At 45.0% G+C, this 17,153-nt stretch overlaps 1 protein-coding gene across 1 annotated transcript; it reads right to left on the bottom strand.

Moving 5' to 3' along the window:
• Positions 1–12,901: 12,901 nt before the first annotated feature.
• On the bottom strand, positions 12,902–15,577 carry LOC100273393 (uncharacterized). Its single transcript, NM_001147830.1, has 3 exons — positions 15,329–15,577; positions 15,067–15,196; positions 12,902–13,643 (listed from the first exon to the last, which is right to left on the bottom strand). Exons 1-3 carry the CDS (start codon positions 15,462–15,464, stop codon positions 13,073–13,075), a joined length of 837 nt encoding a protein of 278 aa, NP_001141302.1. The 5' UTR covers positions 15,465–15,577; the 3' UTR covers positions 12,902–13,072.
• Between the last annotated feature and the right edge of the window lie 1,576 nt (positions 15,578–17,153).

The raw sequence follows: 17,153 nt of genomic DNA, 5'->3' as shown, positions 1-17,153 counted from the left end.
TTGCTCCTAAGGCTGTAGAAGGCTTTTTACTAGGATATGATTCAAACACAAGGGCTTATAGAGTCTTTAACAAGTCCACTGGACTAGTTGAAGTTTCTTGTGACATTGTGTTTGATGAGACTAACGGCTCTCAAGTAGAGCAAGTTGATCTTGATGAGCTAGATGATGAAGAGGCTCCGTGCGTCGCGCTAAGGAACATGTCCATTGGGGATGTGTGTCCTAAGGAATCCGAAGAGCCTCCACAAGCACAAGATCAACCATCTTCCTCAATGCAAGCATCTCCACCAACTCAAGATGAGGATCAAGCTCAAGATGATGATGAAGATCAAGAGGAGCCAGATGCTAATGATCAAGACAAGAAAGATAATGAGGGCCCAAGACCGCCACACCCAAGGGTCCACCAAGCAATCCAACAAGATCACGCCATGAACACCATCCTCGGTGATATTCAAAAGGGGGTAACCACTCGATCTCGTGTTGCTCATTTTTGTGAACATTACTCTTTTGTTTCCTCTATTGAGCCACACAGGGTAGAGGAAGCACTTCAAGATTTAGATTGGGTGCTGGCGATGCAAGAGGAACTCAACAACTTCACGAGGAATGAGGTATGGCATTTAGTTCCACGTCCTAACCAAAATGTTGTAGGAACCAAGTGGGTCTTCCGCAACAAGCAAGATGAGCATGGTGTGGTGATAAGGAACAAAGCCCGACTTGTGGCCAAGGGATATTCACAAGTCGAAGGTTTGGATTTCGGTGAAACCTATGCACCCGTAGCTAGACTTGAGTCAATTCACATTTTACTTGCCTATGCTACTTACCATGGCTTTAAGCTTTACCAAATGGACGTGAAAAGTGCCTTCCTCAATGGACCAATCAAGGAGGAGGTCTATGTTGAGCAACCTCCTGGCTTTGAAGATAGTGAGTATCCTAACCACGTCTATAAACTCTCTAAGGCGCTTTATGGGCTCAAGCAAGCCCCAAGAGCATGGTATGAATGCCTAAGAGATTTCCTTATCGCTAATGGCTTCAAAGTCAGAAAAGTCGATCCTACTCTCTTTACTAAAACACTTGCAAATGATTTGTTTGTATGCCAAATTTATGTTGATGATATCATATTTGGGTCTACTAACGAATCTACATGTGAAGAGTTTAGTAGGATCATGACTCAAAAGTTCGAGATGTCTATGATGGGGGAGTTGAAGTATTTCTTAGGATTTCAAGTAAAGCAACTCCAAGAGGGCACCTTCATTAGCCAAACGAAGTACATTCAAGACATACTCACAAAGTTTGGGATGAAGGATGCCAAGCCCATCAAGACACCCATGGGAACTAATGGGCATCTCGACCTCGACACGGGAGGTAAATCCGTAGATCAAAAGGTATACCGGTCGATGGTAGGTTCTTTACTCTATTTATGTGCTTCACGACCGGATATTATGCTTTCTGTATGCATGTGTGCAAGATTCCAAGCCGATCCTAAGGAAGTTCACCTTAGGGCCGTAAAACAAATCTTGAGATATTTAGTTTTTACTCCTAAGTTTGGCCTTTGGTACCCCAGGGGATCCACATTTGATTTAATTGGTTATTCCGATGCTGATTCGGCAGGGTGTAAAATTAATAGAAAGAGCACATCAGGGACTTGCCAGTTCTTGGGAAGATCTCTGGTGCCTTGGGCTTCAAAGAAGCAAAACTTTGTGGCTCTTTCTACTGCCGAAGTCGAGTATATTGCCGCAGGCATTGTTGCGCGCAATTGCTTTGGACGAGGAAAACCCTCAGGGACTATGGTTACAAATTAACCAAAGTTCCTCTTCTATGTGATAATGAGAGTGCAATCCGCATGACGGATAATCCCGTTAAGCATAGCCGCACTAAACACATAGCCATTCGGTATCACTTTTTAAGGGATCACCAACAAAAGGGGGATATCGAGATTGCATATGTTAACACCAAAGAACAATTAGCCGATATCTTTACCAAGCCATTAGATGAGCAAACATTTACCAAACTTAGGCATGAGCTAAATATTCTTGATTCTAGGAATTTTGATTTATGTTTTGCACACATAGCTCATTTATATACCTTTGATCATGTATCTTTCATGTGCTATGACTAATGTGGTTTCAAGTGCATCTTATGCTAAGTCATAGATTGAAAGGAAATGGAGTCTTCGGTAAAGATAAGGCTTCCACTCCACTCCATCGAATTATTCATCTTTCGCCATCACTCCACTCTCCAACTTTGGTATAATCTTCACTCATATGTTGTTTACCATAAGGGGAGAAAGTAGTTATAAGGGCTCTAATGACTCCGTTTTTGGCGATTCATGCCAAAGGGGGAGAGAGTATTAGCCCAAAGCAAAAGGACCGCACCACCACCAATTTCAAAAATTTTAGTCTTTCAATTTGTTTTTTAAAGTAGTATTTTCAAATTGGTATCTTATTATTGATATAATTTCAAATTTGTATACCCTCTTCAAAATTAATATCTAAAACCCTCTTGAACACTAAGAGGAGGATTTCATTAAGGGGGAGTTTTGTTTAGTCAAAGGAAAAGCATTTGAAACGGGGGGAGAAAATTTCAAATCTTGAAAATGCTTCTCAAAATCCTATTCATTTACCTTTGACTATTTGCAAAAGACTTTGAAAAAGAATTTCCAAAAGAGTTTGCAAAAACAAAACATGTGGTGCAAGCGTGGTCTAAAATTTTAAATTAGAAGAAATAATTATTGGTTTCATTCCAAGCAACCTTTGCACTTACATTATGCAAACTAGTTCAATTCTGCACTTTTATATTTGCTTTGGTTTGTGTTGGCATCAATCACCAAAAAGGGGGAGATTGAAAGGGAAATAGGCTTACACCTTTTCCTAATTGATTTTGGTGGTTGAATTGCCCAACACAAATAATTGGACTAACTAGTTTGCTCTAGACTATAAGTTTTACAGGTGCCAAAGGTTCATAATAAACCAATAAAAAGACCAAGAAAGGGTTCAAACATAGAGAGTAAAAGACAACCGAAGTGTGCCCTGGTCTGGCGCACCGGACTGTCCGGTGTGCCACCGGACAGTGTCCGGTGCACCACCGGGTAGTGTCCGGTGCACCAGGGAACCCGACTCCAAACTGCTCACCTTCGGGAATTCTGGGAGCTGCTCCGCTATAATTCACCGGACTGTTCGGTGTGCCAGCGGAGTAACGGCTACTACAGCGCCAACGGTCGCCTGCAACAACATTAAATGCGCTACAGTGCGCGCTGAAGTCAGGCACGCGTCAGAAGGCGCACCGGACAGTCTACAGGACCTGTCCGGTGCACCACCGGACTGTCCGGTGACCCAGATGTCAGAAGCTCCAATGGTCAGAATCCAACGGCCGGGTGACGTGGCCGGCGCACCGGACAGTGTCCGGTGGCGCACCAGACTGTCCGGTGCGCCATGCGACAGAAGCCCTCACCAACAGTTCTTTTGGTGGTTGGGGCTATAAATACCCCAACCACCACACTTCAATGCATCCAAGTTTTCAGCCTTCAAACACCTTACAAGAGCTATAGCATTCAATACAAAGACACAACCAAAGAGATCAAATCCTCTCCCAAGTCCAAAGATCATTCCAATCAAATAGTGACTCGTGAGAGAGAGACTTGTGTTCATTTGAGCTCTTGTGCTTGGATTGCTTTTCTTCTTCAGTCTTTCTTGATTCCAACTCAATTGTAACCAAGGCAAGAGACACCAATTGTGTGGTGGTCCTTGTGGGGACTTAGTGTCCCGTTTGATTGAGAAGAGAAGCTCACTCGGTCTAAGTGACCGTTTGAGAGAGGGAAAGGGTTGAAAGAGACCCGGTCTTTGTGACCACCTCAACGGGGAGTAGGTTTGCAAGAACCGAACCTCGGTAAAACAAATCACCGTGTCATTTGTCTTATTTGCCTGTGATTTGTTTTTCGCCCTCTCTTTCGGACTCGCTTATATTTCTAACGCTAACCCAGACTTGTAGTTGTGCTTAAAGTTTGTAAATTTCAGATTCGCCCTATTCACCCCCCCCCCCCCTCTAGGTGACTTTCACCAAGCACGGCATGACCCAAAATTATGCATCGGGTCGGGCTTGGGCCGAGGTCATGGCTCACGGGTGGGCACGAGCATGACTCATTTATGTAGGCACGAAAAGGCCCATTTATAGGCATGAAAAGGCACATATTCATTTGGCCATATACTCCTAATCATGGAAATCATCCGCTCCATTTTGGCCAGCCACATGCCTAATCATGGAGATGAGGTGTCAACCACCCATTGGTTTCATGATATTTGATTTTTTTTGAATTATGAAGCTTGAAATGTTAATATCTACTAAATGATATATGTATTTTGAGTTTCGAGCTTTGATGTGAAATTCGGGCTTTGATGTGAATTTTGGGCTTTGTGTGAATTTCAGACCAAAATTTGAATTTCATGCTTTTTATAATTTCGGGCCACCCGAAATGAGCCCGACACATTTAACCAATAATGTGTCGTGTCGTGGGCCGAGCACTAAGCCCGAGGGCCAACCCGGCACGACCCACAATAATTATGGGTCGGTCCGACCCGAAATTCAATCGTGTCAGGCCTTTTCGGGGCTGGGTCGTGCCGAGTTAGGTGGCCAGAATGTACACCTATAGATCGCACCCATAACAAAACAAACTATCCTACAAATGAGGTTGACCCTTCGCATCACCTTCGCCCATACAAGGCCCACCAAGGAAGAGCGGAGGCGAGAACAAACTACACGACGTCATCTAACGACGGGTCTCGAGGGTGAGGTTAACGAACCCTAGGGTTTGGTCACCACATTGCATAGCCTTCTAGCATCTACTTCGACTTAGGCCTCGAGCTGGGGTCTAGGAAACCCCAACCCACATGCCAAGGTCTAAGGCAAACATACCCACACTCTACAACACGCAAGTTTCACACAACCTTGTCGAGAAAGTCAACAAAGCAGCAAACCCTAATGGCATACAACGGTAAGAGAAAGGAATCCTGGTCGTCTTAATAGGTGTATTGATTCCTTCTTCACCATGCTAGCGACTACATGAGAAAATTATAACCCTCCCTCTCTTGGTCTATAAAAGAGAGGAGGCATCCCTTTAGAGAAAAATGGAGAAGAAAGAGAACATGCAATACGATAGCAACACTCACACCTCATAGAGACTTTGGGAACTTTCCCTCTCTCGCTAGTTTGTAATCCACTACTACAAACAACTAGGTGCGGGTAGCACGAGTCATCGAAGACTGAAGTAGGAACATTCAACCCAAACCAGTATAACCCTTGCGTCCACCGAGCACACCATCTAGCCTAAAACATACATACACAAATTTACTCATTGGTGCTTGTTCGAAACACCGAAAAGTCTCATTATTGTATTAGGCATCAATTGATGAAGGCATATCTCATATTTCTTTAGCACTTCAACAACCATCTTAGGCAAAGGGAATTGGAGACCATTCTTGAAGAAGTCGCGGAAGGCTACAACCTCATTTATTTGTGGCTGAGGAATAGTGTCCTCTTTGTCAAGTCTGATGATTTCACTATCTCCAAGGTACCCCAACTTCTTCATTACTTCCACATGCCCCTTCTTTATTATCGACTTTTCGAAGATCACACAGTCACATGACTTGACTTTGTCGGGCGAATGTCGTTGTCATCCTCTTCAACTTTAAATTCCTCGCCACTGTCTTCACCCAACTCATCTTTGGTAAGATCAACTACAATATCTTCAATATTTTCTTCTTTGGCCTAGTTTGTTGCTTTGGCTACAATAGCCAGGGTGTTGCTTGCTAATTCAGACGTTGTCTCAGTGACTGTTGTTTTTACCCTTTTCTCAACGACACTCGAGATGTCAGGTTGGTCAGTTCAGCGGTCACTTCGATTTCCGCCATTAGCAAGAGCATGAAGGTCAAACCTTCAAAGCTCACGAAAAAGCAATAGAACAAAAGAGCTTCAGAGGCAGAGAAACGGGTGGGAGCAGGTTGGCAATAGATGTACATGTGATGCCCGAACCACGCGAGCCTGCTTTGATATATAAAAAAATGTATAAGTCGAGGAGTCAATCAGTGCTCACTCGCCGTCAGTGGGCCACTGATGCTGATTCCCATCACTCATGTTGCAAAGTGTATTTAGGAATGCCCATTTTCGATAACGTGATCAAGGAAGGTGTTTTTTGGAACTTCAACGTAAGGCCTCCTTCGTTTATGCGTGGCCTGAGCCCGTTAAAGAAAACGAACTAATCCCATGAGGGGATAATATTAATCCCATGAGGAGATTAGGGAAGTGCCTCTGGCTAAAGGTTCTCAAACTAATGAGTTTTATTCATTACCACATTTGTTTTAGGAGTATGTGTAAGCTTCGTCTAGGGAATCTATGTTAACCTAGATAAAGTACCAGTTGGGGACTTGTTCTCGAATGCTATGAATTAAGAACAAGGCAACATAAAATGTTAAATGTTAATGCCCTTCGCCCGCTGAAGCATTATTTCCTTAAGGATTTAATGAACTTCGGACGAAGGTTAAAACGGTACAATTACGAAGGTTGATCCTTCGTAATTGAACTCTCAGAGATTATATAAAACAATGCGAGATATGAAGCATTAAAGACAAGTAAATTATAAATGAACAACATCATTTTCATATTATATAAACTTGATGTATTCAAATATTAGATACATTTATACCTCTGCCTTGGCAAAGAATAATTTCTGAGTGATGCGATTGCAATTACCGGAATGCGTGAACAGTAAAGGAATACTGTTCACTATTTATAGGCACAGGACACAACCTGTGAGGAATTACAATCATGTCCCTCATAAAAGTTTACAACACCGACTCAGACCTTTATGGACTAAAAGGTCATTCTATCTTTAAGTCGGTTCGACCCTTCACCTTCGGATATGTTGTAATACCGAAGCTTCATGAATGATACCTTCGGCGTCACGTACGAGCAGCTTCAGCCGAAGCTGTTTCTTTCTGTAGGACCTTCGGCGACGAAGCATGGTCCCAACAGTAGCCCCTTCGCGGTGCTAGATCGTTTTTCGTAACGAGCTTGATCCGTGAAAAAAGTCTCTTAGGCTTCAGGAAGCCAAAGGTCCGAAAAACGCCTTCCCTGAGCTCGTTGTCGAGAAACGATACAGTTTCCGAGCGTGTAGCGGTCCCACCCTGCAGGTTTACTATTTGGTCTTTGCGGCCCACCGCGCAGCGGGTGTGAGCAGCTGTTTGCCTGGTGTAGAAATCCTGACGATTCACCTTCTTACCTGCAGTACTATATAAACAGACGGGTAGGTGTGAAGTTACCACAGCATTCATTGCTATTGCACTGTTTTGCTGCCAAAATTTTTAACCATAGCCGAAGCTTGACTCTCGCAATCAGACGAAGCTCCAGTTTAGAGCCTACTTCGTCAAAAGAAAAGCTTCGGGAGAAGAAGTTATTTAGTTCCCAAGAAATCTTTCAAGAAATTCAGAATTAAATGGCCAGAGTGCGCTCTACCGCTAGAGTTGAGCGTGAGGAAGGCGAAGCCGAAGGAGCGGAAACTATTCCTATCTCCGAAGCAATGCAACGATCCGGACTGGTGACTTCGGAAGGAATCCCCACTGCCGAGACAGAACAGACTGTTGCCGATACAGAACAAGTTGCTGCCGAAGCGGAGGAAGGAGATATTGAGGAAGCTGATTCCGATGATGATTACCATATTGCCGTACCGAGCAAGCCCAGCCATTTGGACTTCGGAAAGTCGACTGTCTCCAAGGCTGATTTCTCCAAAATGGTGAAGTCGGGCTATTTCAGTGAAAATGAGAAGAAGCTGCTTCGCTTCGGGGGGGAGGAAACTACCCCGAAGCCAGAAAAGGATGAAATAGTTATTTTCAAGAGTTTTCTGAAAGCTGGGTTGAGATTTCCTTTGAATAGAATGATTTCTGATGTGCTGCAAAGGTTTGGGATCTATTTTCATCAGCTGACACCTAATGCCATTGTTAGGCTTAGCGTTTATATCTGGGCTCTCCGAAGCCAGGCAGTGGAGCCATTTGCCGACAGCTTCTGTCGAGTTCATGAGCTGCATTACCAGACTAAGGCCAGAAAAGATGGATTGCATGAAAATTTTGGTTGCTATAATTTTGCTTATCGGAAAACCACGAAGTTTCCTGTGATCAGCTACCGAAGCAAATGGCCGGCAGGCTGGAAATCAGAATGGTTTTATGTCAAAGTTGACGAAGACAAAGAGAAGCTGGTACAGAGCCCTCTTGAACTGATCTTCGGAGAAACAAGACCCCGATGCAAAATGGCAGTAGAAGGTCCAACTTGGGCTGCACTGGCTGAATTCAAAATTATTGCAGAACATATTGGTACTAGAGATTTAGTGCAGGAATTCCTGGCCTTCAGGGTTTTTTGAACTATGAAAGAGTGGACCATGCCGAAGCTTAAAGGGGAAAAGAAAGAGGGGGAACTTGTTCGACTACCCTATTATTATACGTTTAAGAAATATTTTAAAGCACCCTGCCAAGAATGGCTCGATACAATTGAAATAATGAGTAATGAAATTCTTGGAAATTACTCCAAGAAAGAGGACCAGCTGATGACAGCAGCCTTCGGCACTCGACCGAAGCGAAGGCTGAACAGGGTGCTTGACGCTATAGGATTTGAATATGCTGATTATGGTCGACTGGGCGGGGATGCTGGAGGCCCGAAGCGAAAAAGAATTGCCTGCGCTACTGACGAAGAGGTCGCCAAGGTAGCCAAAAAGAAAAAGAAAGATTCTGGAAAACTTAGCCTTGAAGAGTTAAACCCTGAGCCGAAGGTGGCCACTACAAGAAAGAGAAAAAGTGCATCTCCAGAGCCGGAAATGCTGGTTCAAGAAGAAGATACTCCTGTTACTCCTTCTGCTGCTGAAGTAGAAGAGATTATGAAGGTAATGACTGAACCTTTGTCTATCAGGCTAAGTCCGCTGGTACTGGAACTGACGAAGTTTTTTCAGAAGGACAAGGCAGCTTCGGCAGACGAAGGCCCTACACTGCCGAAAAAACGAAGGATTATTCAAATAGCAGATGTAATTCATGGGACACCGTCTCCAACACCGGCATCAAAAATTGCCATTGGTCAAACTGCCGAAACTGCCGAAGCTGAAGGCACCGCAGCCGAAGCCACCAGAGCGAAAATTTTCGAAGCTGATACTGGCGCAGCCGAAGCTGCCGAGGCTGAAATCGGGGCCACAGAAGATCCGAACTTAGAAGAGACACTTGAAGTTATCGATAACATACTCCTAAAAATGACTGAGGAGGAATCTGTTGTGGCTGCGGTAAGCACAGCTACTGAAAAGGGGAAAGAACAAGCTGAGGACATTTTGGAGGAAGAAGATTTTGAATTTCAAGATTTACTTGGGCAAGGACTGACAGACTCTGAAAAAGCAGAGCTTAAAAATGTGTTATAGCCTGCGGATATAAGCCAGGGGCTACACTGTTCGGCGGTGTTAACGAAGGAAAACTGAGGTGCCTTCGAAACCGCAGCGAAGCTAAAATTGTTAGAACTCTCTGCAAAAACATTGGCTTGCCGAAGCTAGAAGCGGACCTGTGCCGTTATCAACGACACCATATTGCCGGAAGCTTGCTTTATGCTAACTTCAAGGTAACAAATATTTTTGTTATTTTATTACTATTATTATTATCTTTTAGGTCGTGTTCTAACGAAGATCGTTTCGACAGAGCATATTATTAAGCAAGGTTCTAAAAATGCAACAAGATCTGGAAGAAGAGAAAAACAAAGCCGTCATTCAAGATTTGGCTGAAAAAGTTGAAAATTACGAAGCTAATCTGAAAAAGAAAGACTTCACAATCCAAGACCTTGAAACCATGGTCAAAGAGCACGAAGGTGCATTAGAAAAGAAAGATTTTGTTATTCAGACCATGGAGGGTTCTTTGGCTGAAGTCCAAACTGAGAATGACAAATTAAAGAATGAATTGCTCCGACAGTCAGAAAAATTCGAGCAAGAAAAGAAATATCTTGAAGCAAGCCTGAAAACTGAAGTGGATAAATACTCAAATTTGCAGAAATCCTTTAAAGAACTTCAGGAGAAATGCTTAAGCTTCGGCAGCCGATGCGTGCAGCGGCTGAAGGATGTGTTTCACTCTGTTGGAGCTAGCTCTGCGAAATTTACACCTTCAGCTGAAAATCTGCCGAGAACATTAGAATATATTGAAGGCGAAGTTGATGCCCTTGACGAAGTTATTGGTGGGCACGCCGACTTCTGCGCCCTGGTAGCTTCTCGGGGCACAACTACTGCTTTTTTGAAGGCTGGCTGCACGCATGGAAACATTGTGAACAGACCAAACTTCAGCTTGTCAGCTTCAGATTTGATAGATATCCCAAGCCTAGCCAGAAGCATCGGAAATAGATTCATGACCTAGATCTGGGTAAGTGGCGGGCGAAAAATGGCAGGCGACGAAGCTCGAAGCCATCTTAAGCCGGTAAGAAACTTATGTTTGTTACTTTTACCTTCTCCTTTGAAAATTGCACCTTTCTTACTCTGCTGTTTGGTATACACAGGATGACGAAGCTGAAGAATGACGACGCTGAAGTTTAACGAAGCTAAAGACGAAGCCTTAGCTGAAGCTTAAAGTTGTTTACAATATGCTTTCCTGCAAAAATTCTGGAGAAACTCTTGTAATATAGCTATAAAACAACTTATGTAAATTTGTACATACCTTGTAATATATTCTGTCTTCCTTATCCGCATACAGTCTGCTTTGCTGTGGACGAAACTTCTCTTTTGAGCCGAAGGCGAGCTTCGGAGCTGAAGCAGCTCCAACTTGAATGTTGAACGAAGCCATCAACTCAGAAAAGTTGAAGTGAGTTCACCGGAGGTGGGCGCCAATGTTGGGGACTTGTTCCCGAATGCTATGAATTAAGAACAAGGCAACATAAAATGTTAAATGTTAATGCCCTTCGCCCGCTGAAGCATTATTTCCTTAAGGATTTAATGAACTTCGGACGAAGGTTAAAAACGGTACAATTACGAAGGTTGATCCTTCGTAATTGAACTCTCAGAGATTATATAAAACAATGCGAGATATGAAGCATTAAAGACAAGTAAATTATAAATGAACAACATCATTTTCATATTATATAAACTTGATGTATTCAAATATTAGATACATTTATACCTCTGCCTTGGCAAAGAATAATTTCCGAGTGATGCGATTGCAATTACCGGAATACGTGAACAGTAAAGGAATACTGTTCACTATTTATAGGCACAGGACACAGCTTGTGAGGAATTACAATCATGTCCCTCATAAAAGTTTACAACACTGACTCAGACCTTTATGGACTAAAAGGTCATTCTATCTTTAAGTCGGTTCGACCCTTCACCTTCGGATATGTTGTAATACTGAAGCTTCATGAATGATACCTTCGGCGTCACGTACGAGCAGCTTCAGCCGAAGCTGTTTCTTTCTGTAGGACCTTCGGCGACGAAGCATGGTCCCAACAGCTTCGTTGTCAAGGAGGAACTAATAGCTTTGTCACTAGGGTTTGGTCGAAAACTTCGAGAAGGAGCAAATGCTGCCCTCGAATGATGCACACCACATTTTGTGGGGGGAAACACAACAATGCCCCCAATAGATTTTGTAGATCGTGTGTAAAGAGTTCAAGGACATAGATATAATTTCATACAAAATTGTACACTGCGTAATCCCTATAAATAGTGGTACAACGCTCATGCATGAGGGGCTCTCATTATCCATGTACGGTGCTTACTCTCGGATCGCTAAGCATCCGAAGCTATAAAGGGCAAGCGTCTTAGATCTATCACTCCGAAGGTAGCCTTGTAACCAGGTGGAATAGAGGAGAAAAAATAAAAAGGATGAAGCTTATGTTATATGATTTACATACTTTCTTACCTTCACATTTTACTCTAGTTTCCTTTTCTTTATCTGCTTCTTCATCATGAGTAAATCAAGGAAAGGAGTGGTCTTTTACAAAAATATTTACATGTGACCAACAAATAAGGCGAATTTGTAAAATCTAGGTAAGCCTATATACAATATTTGTAATTGATATTCAAACAATTGATGTGACACAAAACCAAATACCCCCTATATTATATTTGCTGGTTACTCCTACAATACAAAGCGCCGACAATGGATGAAAAATATAAATAATGTAGTCTCCTCAAAGCTGACCTTGACAGTGAGAATTGTGTAGATATGTTTCCATTTAATAGAGTGCTATCGAAGATATGATTGCCATATATATAATAAATGAGCTCCCATCAGCCCAGCAGTTGGAAAAGAATCAAAGAAATAAAAAAAACCACTAAAAGAGGACGCCCCATTTTCAAATTAAGAAAGCACAGTTTGTGGACTTTATATTTGTATGGACTCAAGTTTTAGGTTGTGAACTAAAGTATGAATTTTCTGTTATTGTATGGAATTTCTGTTATTGTATGAATTTTGTATGAAATTCTGTTATTTTTCGATTTTTTTCAATTTTTTTTGCTCTCAAATAAATAATTTTCGGCGGCCCCTCCTGGCCGCCGAAAATAAGTATTTTATTTTCGGCATTTTTAATTTCCGGCGGCTATCTGTCTAGCCGCCGAAAATAATCTGTTATTTTCGGCGGCGAGACAGGCAGCCGCCGGAAATAAGCTATTTTCGGCGGCCAGGCTTTGGCCGCCGAAAATGAAGCCTTATTTTCGGCCAGTTTTTTTTGGCGGCCAGAAACCACCGAAAATAAGCCACTTGCCGCCGAAAATAGCTTATTTTCGGCGGCAAGTGGCTTATTTTCGGCGGTTTCTGGCCGCCGAAAATGACTGTACCTGTTGTAGTGTAATAAATCTTCCTACCCATCCGTCGGTGCTCTCCACTCCTCTCCAAAGTGAACCCGCAAGAAACACGACACTCGTGACTCGTCACTGTCCTTGACTTTTATCTGCCTTTAAAATTGCTCTATCTATACCGTACACGACAACAATTTACAAGCACAGACAAAGCCATCCATCGAAACTTCTAACAAATTTAAAAAAAAACGCGCAAATCCTTTGAGCAACGACCGATCACCAACCAGGGCCGAGAGCCTAGTCGAGTCCGAAGTAGTACTCGCCAATGGAGGAGAGCAGGTCGCAGAAGCCGGCCGCCTGCATCTGATCGAAGCTCTCGTGGAACTCCCAGCAGCCGGCGCCGCCGCTGTCACCGAACGTACCGTGCAGGGACACGTCGGCACGACCGGACGCCGACCCATCCATCGTCACCTGATCATCGCCCGTGCTGGTCACGCCCGCAGCAGCGCCCAGACCAGGTGCCGCTGCCGCTGCCGCCGCGCCCGGCGGGCCACCACCACCACCCATGCAGTCCATGTCGAGCCAGTCCACGAACATGACCTTGGGCGGGCCCGTCAGGCAGCTCGTGTCGGGCGACGACGACGACGACGGCTCGCGCAGCTCCGACGAGCCGGAGTAGTCCGCCGGGCGGTCGTCTCCCGTCTCCCGCGCCGTGCTTCCGCCCCGGCCGGGCTTGGCGCAATGCGAGTCGTCTGAGTTGGACGGCGGCGTGCTGGGTCCCTCGACCCTCTTCTTGAGGTACGAGTTCCAGTGGTTCTTGACCTCGTTGTCGGTCCTGCCAGGCAGGTGTTTGGCGATCCTAGACCACCTGCAGCGGAGAGTCGATCGGCGCCAAAGTCAATATAAATTCTTCACCCCAGGCTCCCGTTTCTGTCGGTGGGGTTAGTGGGAAACCCAAGCTTTATTTTTTGGCTTTTGCATTACGAGCTGAGCTGAAGTTTCGTTTCCTCCTGCTTGCTGCCTTCTTTTCGCCCGTGCCGCTGGCGCCTAAGGGCTTGTTCGTTTCTGCCGGATTGGTGGGTCGGAACGATTCCTGACCGGATTGCTTCTCTAATTTATATAAACTTTTATTAGCTGGAACGATTCCGGGTGCAATCCGACGGAAACGAACAAGGCCTAAAGAAAATGTGTGTCTGTCGTTTGGTTGAAAGCGACAAGCGTGCGTGCACGCCCACGTAGTCTATTCACGTGGGGCCACCGGACCTTTGTTTTCCCCGGGTGGGCATGCATAATTGCGAGGCCCGCCCGGCCCCAGTGGAGAATCTTCTCGTCATCAGCCAACTAGCTGCTGCTACGTGCCAGTTGGGATTTGTCAAAGCAGCTGTTCGTCCCATTAACTCGCGCAGGCCAACGACTCGGACTGGTCCAAGCGGAAGCGGTCGACGACGGCATGCTTTGCTACCAGTATTCCCTTCCCTGTGTGATATTCATATTGCTGCTAATCCGATTCCCTGTACTCCAACGCCCTCCAAAAACGATACTCTAACTCCACTGTACACCGATTCAAGCGTGCAACAAGTGAGGGCCTGTTCGTTTCTTCGGGAATGAACCTGGATTCATTCCAGCTCATAAAAATTTATATAAATTAGAGAAGTAATCCGGCTAAGAACTATTTCAGGGCTCCAATCCGTGAAAACCGAACAGGATCTGAAGAAGAAAGAGACGAAAAAAAGAGGGTTTCCTGCCGGACGCAACTCTACTCCACTGTATGGCATCTAGCGTTTCAATGTTCTCATTATTTGGCCGGCCCAACTCGCCACTAAAGAGGCCCACCGCCCACCACATCGTCTCCACCAATAATAATAATCCCGTTCTAATCATCGCAACGTGCACTCGGAGCGGGGAGCGGGGGCAGAAAAATCTCCTCCGAAATTCGAATGCGCAGCGTCGTGGAGCGTGCACGTCAGCATCGAAAAAGGGTCTCGGCGGCCATCGTCACCGGTGGTTTCCCTTTCCATAGTCCATACCCCGCGCGCGTTGTTTTCGGTCGTCTCTGCGTGTTCCAGAAGCGGCCGCCAGCTCGGCGGCCGCTGCCTGCCGACTGCCGAGCAGCGGAGCAGGGACGGGGACAATGCAAGGATAGGGATAGCAGCGGTGTGGAGCAAAAGCGAGAGGGCAGGCAGGGCAACGTGGCGAACCGTGTGTCTCGCCCCCAATCATTTGCGCGGGCGGAGGGAGAGGGCGAACAAGGGCTGAAACCGATGGTGCCAAGGCAGGCAGAGAGTGCTTACTTGTTGCCGAGCGTGGCGTGGAGGCTCATCACCGTCTCCTCCTCCTCCGGGGAGAAGGTGCCGTGCTTCAGGCCCGGCCGGAGGTAGTTGATCCACCGCAGCCTGCAGCTCTTGCCGTTCCGCTGGAGCCCTGCCGACGCCGCACAGAATTCCTCAGTTTTTGAGACCCATACCCAATGCATCATGCACGCACACTTGTCTACGATCAGTTTTGAGGCGCATGCAGCGGCGGCGGCGGCGAATGAATCGCTGGTCGTCTTACCGGCTTTGGCGGGGAGCGCGCTCCAGCAGCCGTGGCCGTGGAGGAGGATGTAGTCGCGGAGCTTCTGGTCCTCCTCCGGCGACCACAGGCCCTTGCGGTAGCTGGGCTTGGGCTTGTCGCACGCCTTGCACCCCATTGCCGGAGAATGCCGCCGCCGGGACCGCGCCAAGCTTCCAGCAGGCCGCGGGCGAGCAGAGAGTTTCGGAGGGAGATCAGCTAGCTACAGGACATGAGGGGCTTCGGCGAGCGCTCTGCGGTCTCAACAGGACGCGCAGTTGGTAGGACTTTTTATAAGGCAAACGGATCGAAGGCCCCGTGCTCAGCTCTCTCTCTCTCTCTCTCTTTGGTTGGCTCAGAAATAAACAAAAGGCGCTGTCGTCACAGCAAAACTTTCCTCGCGTTATTTGTTAGTTGCATTAGGGCATGTACAATGGGTGTTTTAAGTTGTGTCTTACAGTGTGTCTAGTGGGGTAAATGTAAAAAAACTCAAGACACGTATCTTGACGAAGACGCAGTGTCTTAGCTCTATGTTCGAGACAGGAGACTAGCTGATTGGTCACTTTAATTTATTGAATGTTCTGATTGGTACAATGAATATCGTAAGACACATGTTTTAGATATAACCATTGTATTATGTTGTGTTTTAGTTGTATCTTGTACTTGGATTACCGTGCAGCAGTATCAGGGTTGTACATGCCCTTATGGAAAAAAGATCGAGACTTTCTCACGCATTTATATTGACTTAATTAGCGTTGTCGATTTCTGCATCTGGGGTTCAGTACTCACGGTGGGGCAGTGATCAGTGAGCCCTCAGCGTGCGATGCAAGGCCATGGAATTAGTCATGGCTGGGAATGCAGTGGCACGCGAGGAGGGTTGTTTCAATAGACATGGCAACCGGTCGGGATAGTGTCGGTTAGATTAAAAACTGGCGGATCAAAATCTTCACCCATACTCACCCGTTGGATCCGATATCCCTCAGGTTTCCATCCTACGAGTTAAATTATCATCCCCAGTTTAACTATGATCCAAATTTTGACATGAGTTTTATGGGAATTTATAGGTGATCTGAGGTTCAGATTATATTAATTAGCGGAGTTATATTCAAATTAGACCATAGCATGTCCGCTCTGATAGATTCATCTTGTAAGTTATACGAGAAGAGATACGACTCGTTATATTACACACCTCATATATTGAAGATTATCGGGTGACGTTCGTGGTTTTTACCACAAGAGTTTTTCACCTAAAATGCTTTGTCTCATGCTTAATCTATATTTGCATTATTTGCTAACAAGTGATACCAAAACAAACAGGAGATTGAAAAAAAAAACTAGCGTTTGAATTGATCTGCAAGTTCATCAAATTGTTGCATGTGTTTGGATCTACTGTTCAGCATCTTCGAGATGGAGTTAATTTTCGTTCCGCCGTTAGTTGGTGATGGTGTTGATTCATTTGCAAAAGCTGTTGCGGAGAGACAGAGTTAAATCTGATAGTCGAATTCTACTCGGTGGTGTCTAATCTATCTATGAAAGGAGTAGAAAAGGCTCATGTTGGTGTTGTCCCTATCTGCAGAAGCATTAGGCCTATGTTGTTGGGTTCCCTAGCAACCATCAAGTGTACTTGGATCAACGAAGCAATCAAATTTCTCTTGCCTTACTATTTTTTGATTGATAGTGGAGAAAATCATATGTTAACATGTTTGCTACGCGCACCCAAGCATATTACAAAAGGTTTCGAGTTCATTGCTAAACATATATAAGTTGTGTACCAAGTTGGGATTTTTTTTGCGAAGGTTACCCTTATCTATAAATTATATATATATTT

Source organism: Zea mays, chromosome 4 (assembly GCF_902167145.1).
Source record: "Zea mays cultivar B73 chromosome 4, Zm-B73-REFERENCE-NAM-5.0, whole genome shotgun sequence".
NCBI classification, from domain to species: domain Eukaryota; kingdom Viridiplantae; phylum Streptophyta; class Magnoliopsida; order Poales; family Poaceae; genus Zea; species Zea mays.
Note: the sequence above shows the minus strand (reverse complement) of the source record. Positions and strands in the feature narration are given on the sequence as shown.

Bases quoted from the DNA above. Each gene is read 5' to 3' on its own strand.
- LOC100273393 (NM_001147830.1), bottom strand. From the start codon at position 15,464: ATGGGGTGCAAGGCGTGCGACAAGCCCAAGCCCAGCTACCGCAAGGGC. The intron at 15,197-15,328 runs GTAAGACGACCA...CGGCGTCGGCAG, and splicing joins CGCGCTCCCCGCCAAAGCCG to GGCTCCAGCGGAACGGCAAG. The intron at 13,644-15,066 runs GTAAGCACTCTC...TCTCCGCTGCAG, and splicing joins CACGCCACGCTCGGCAACAA to GTGGTCTAGGATCGCCAAAC.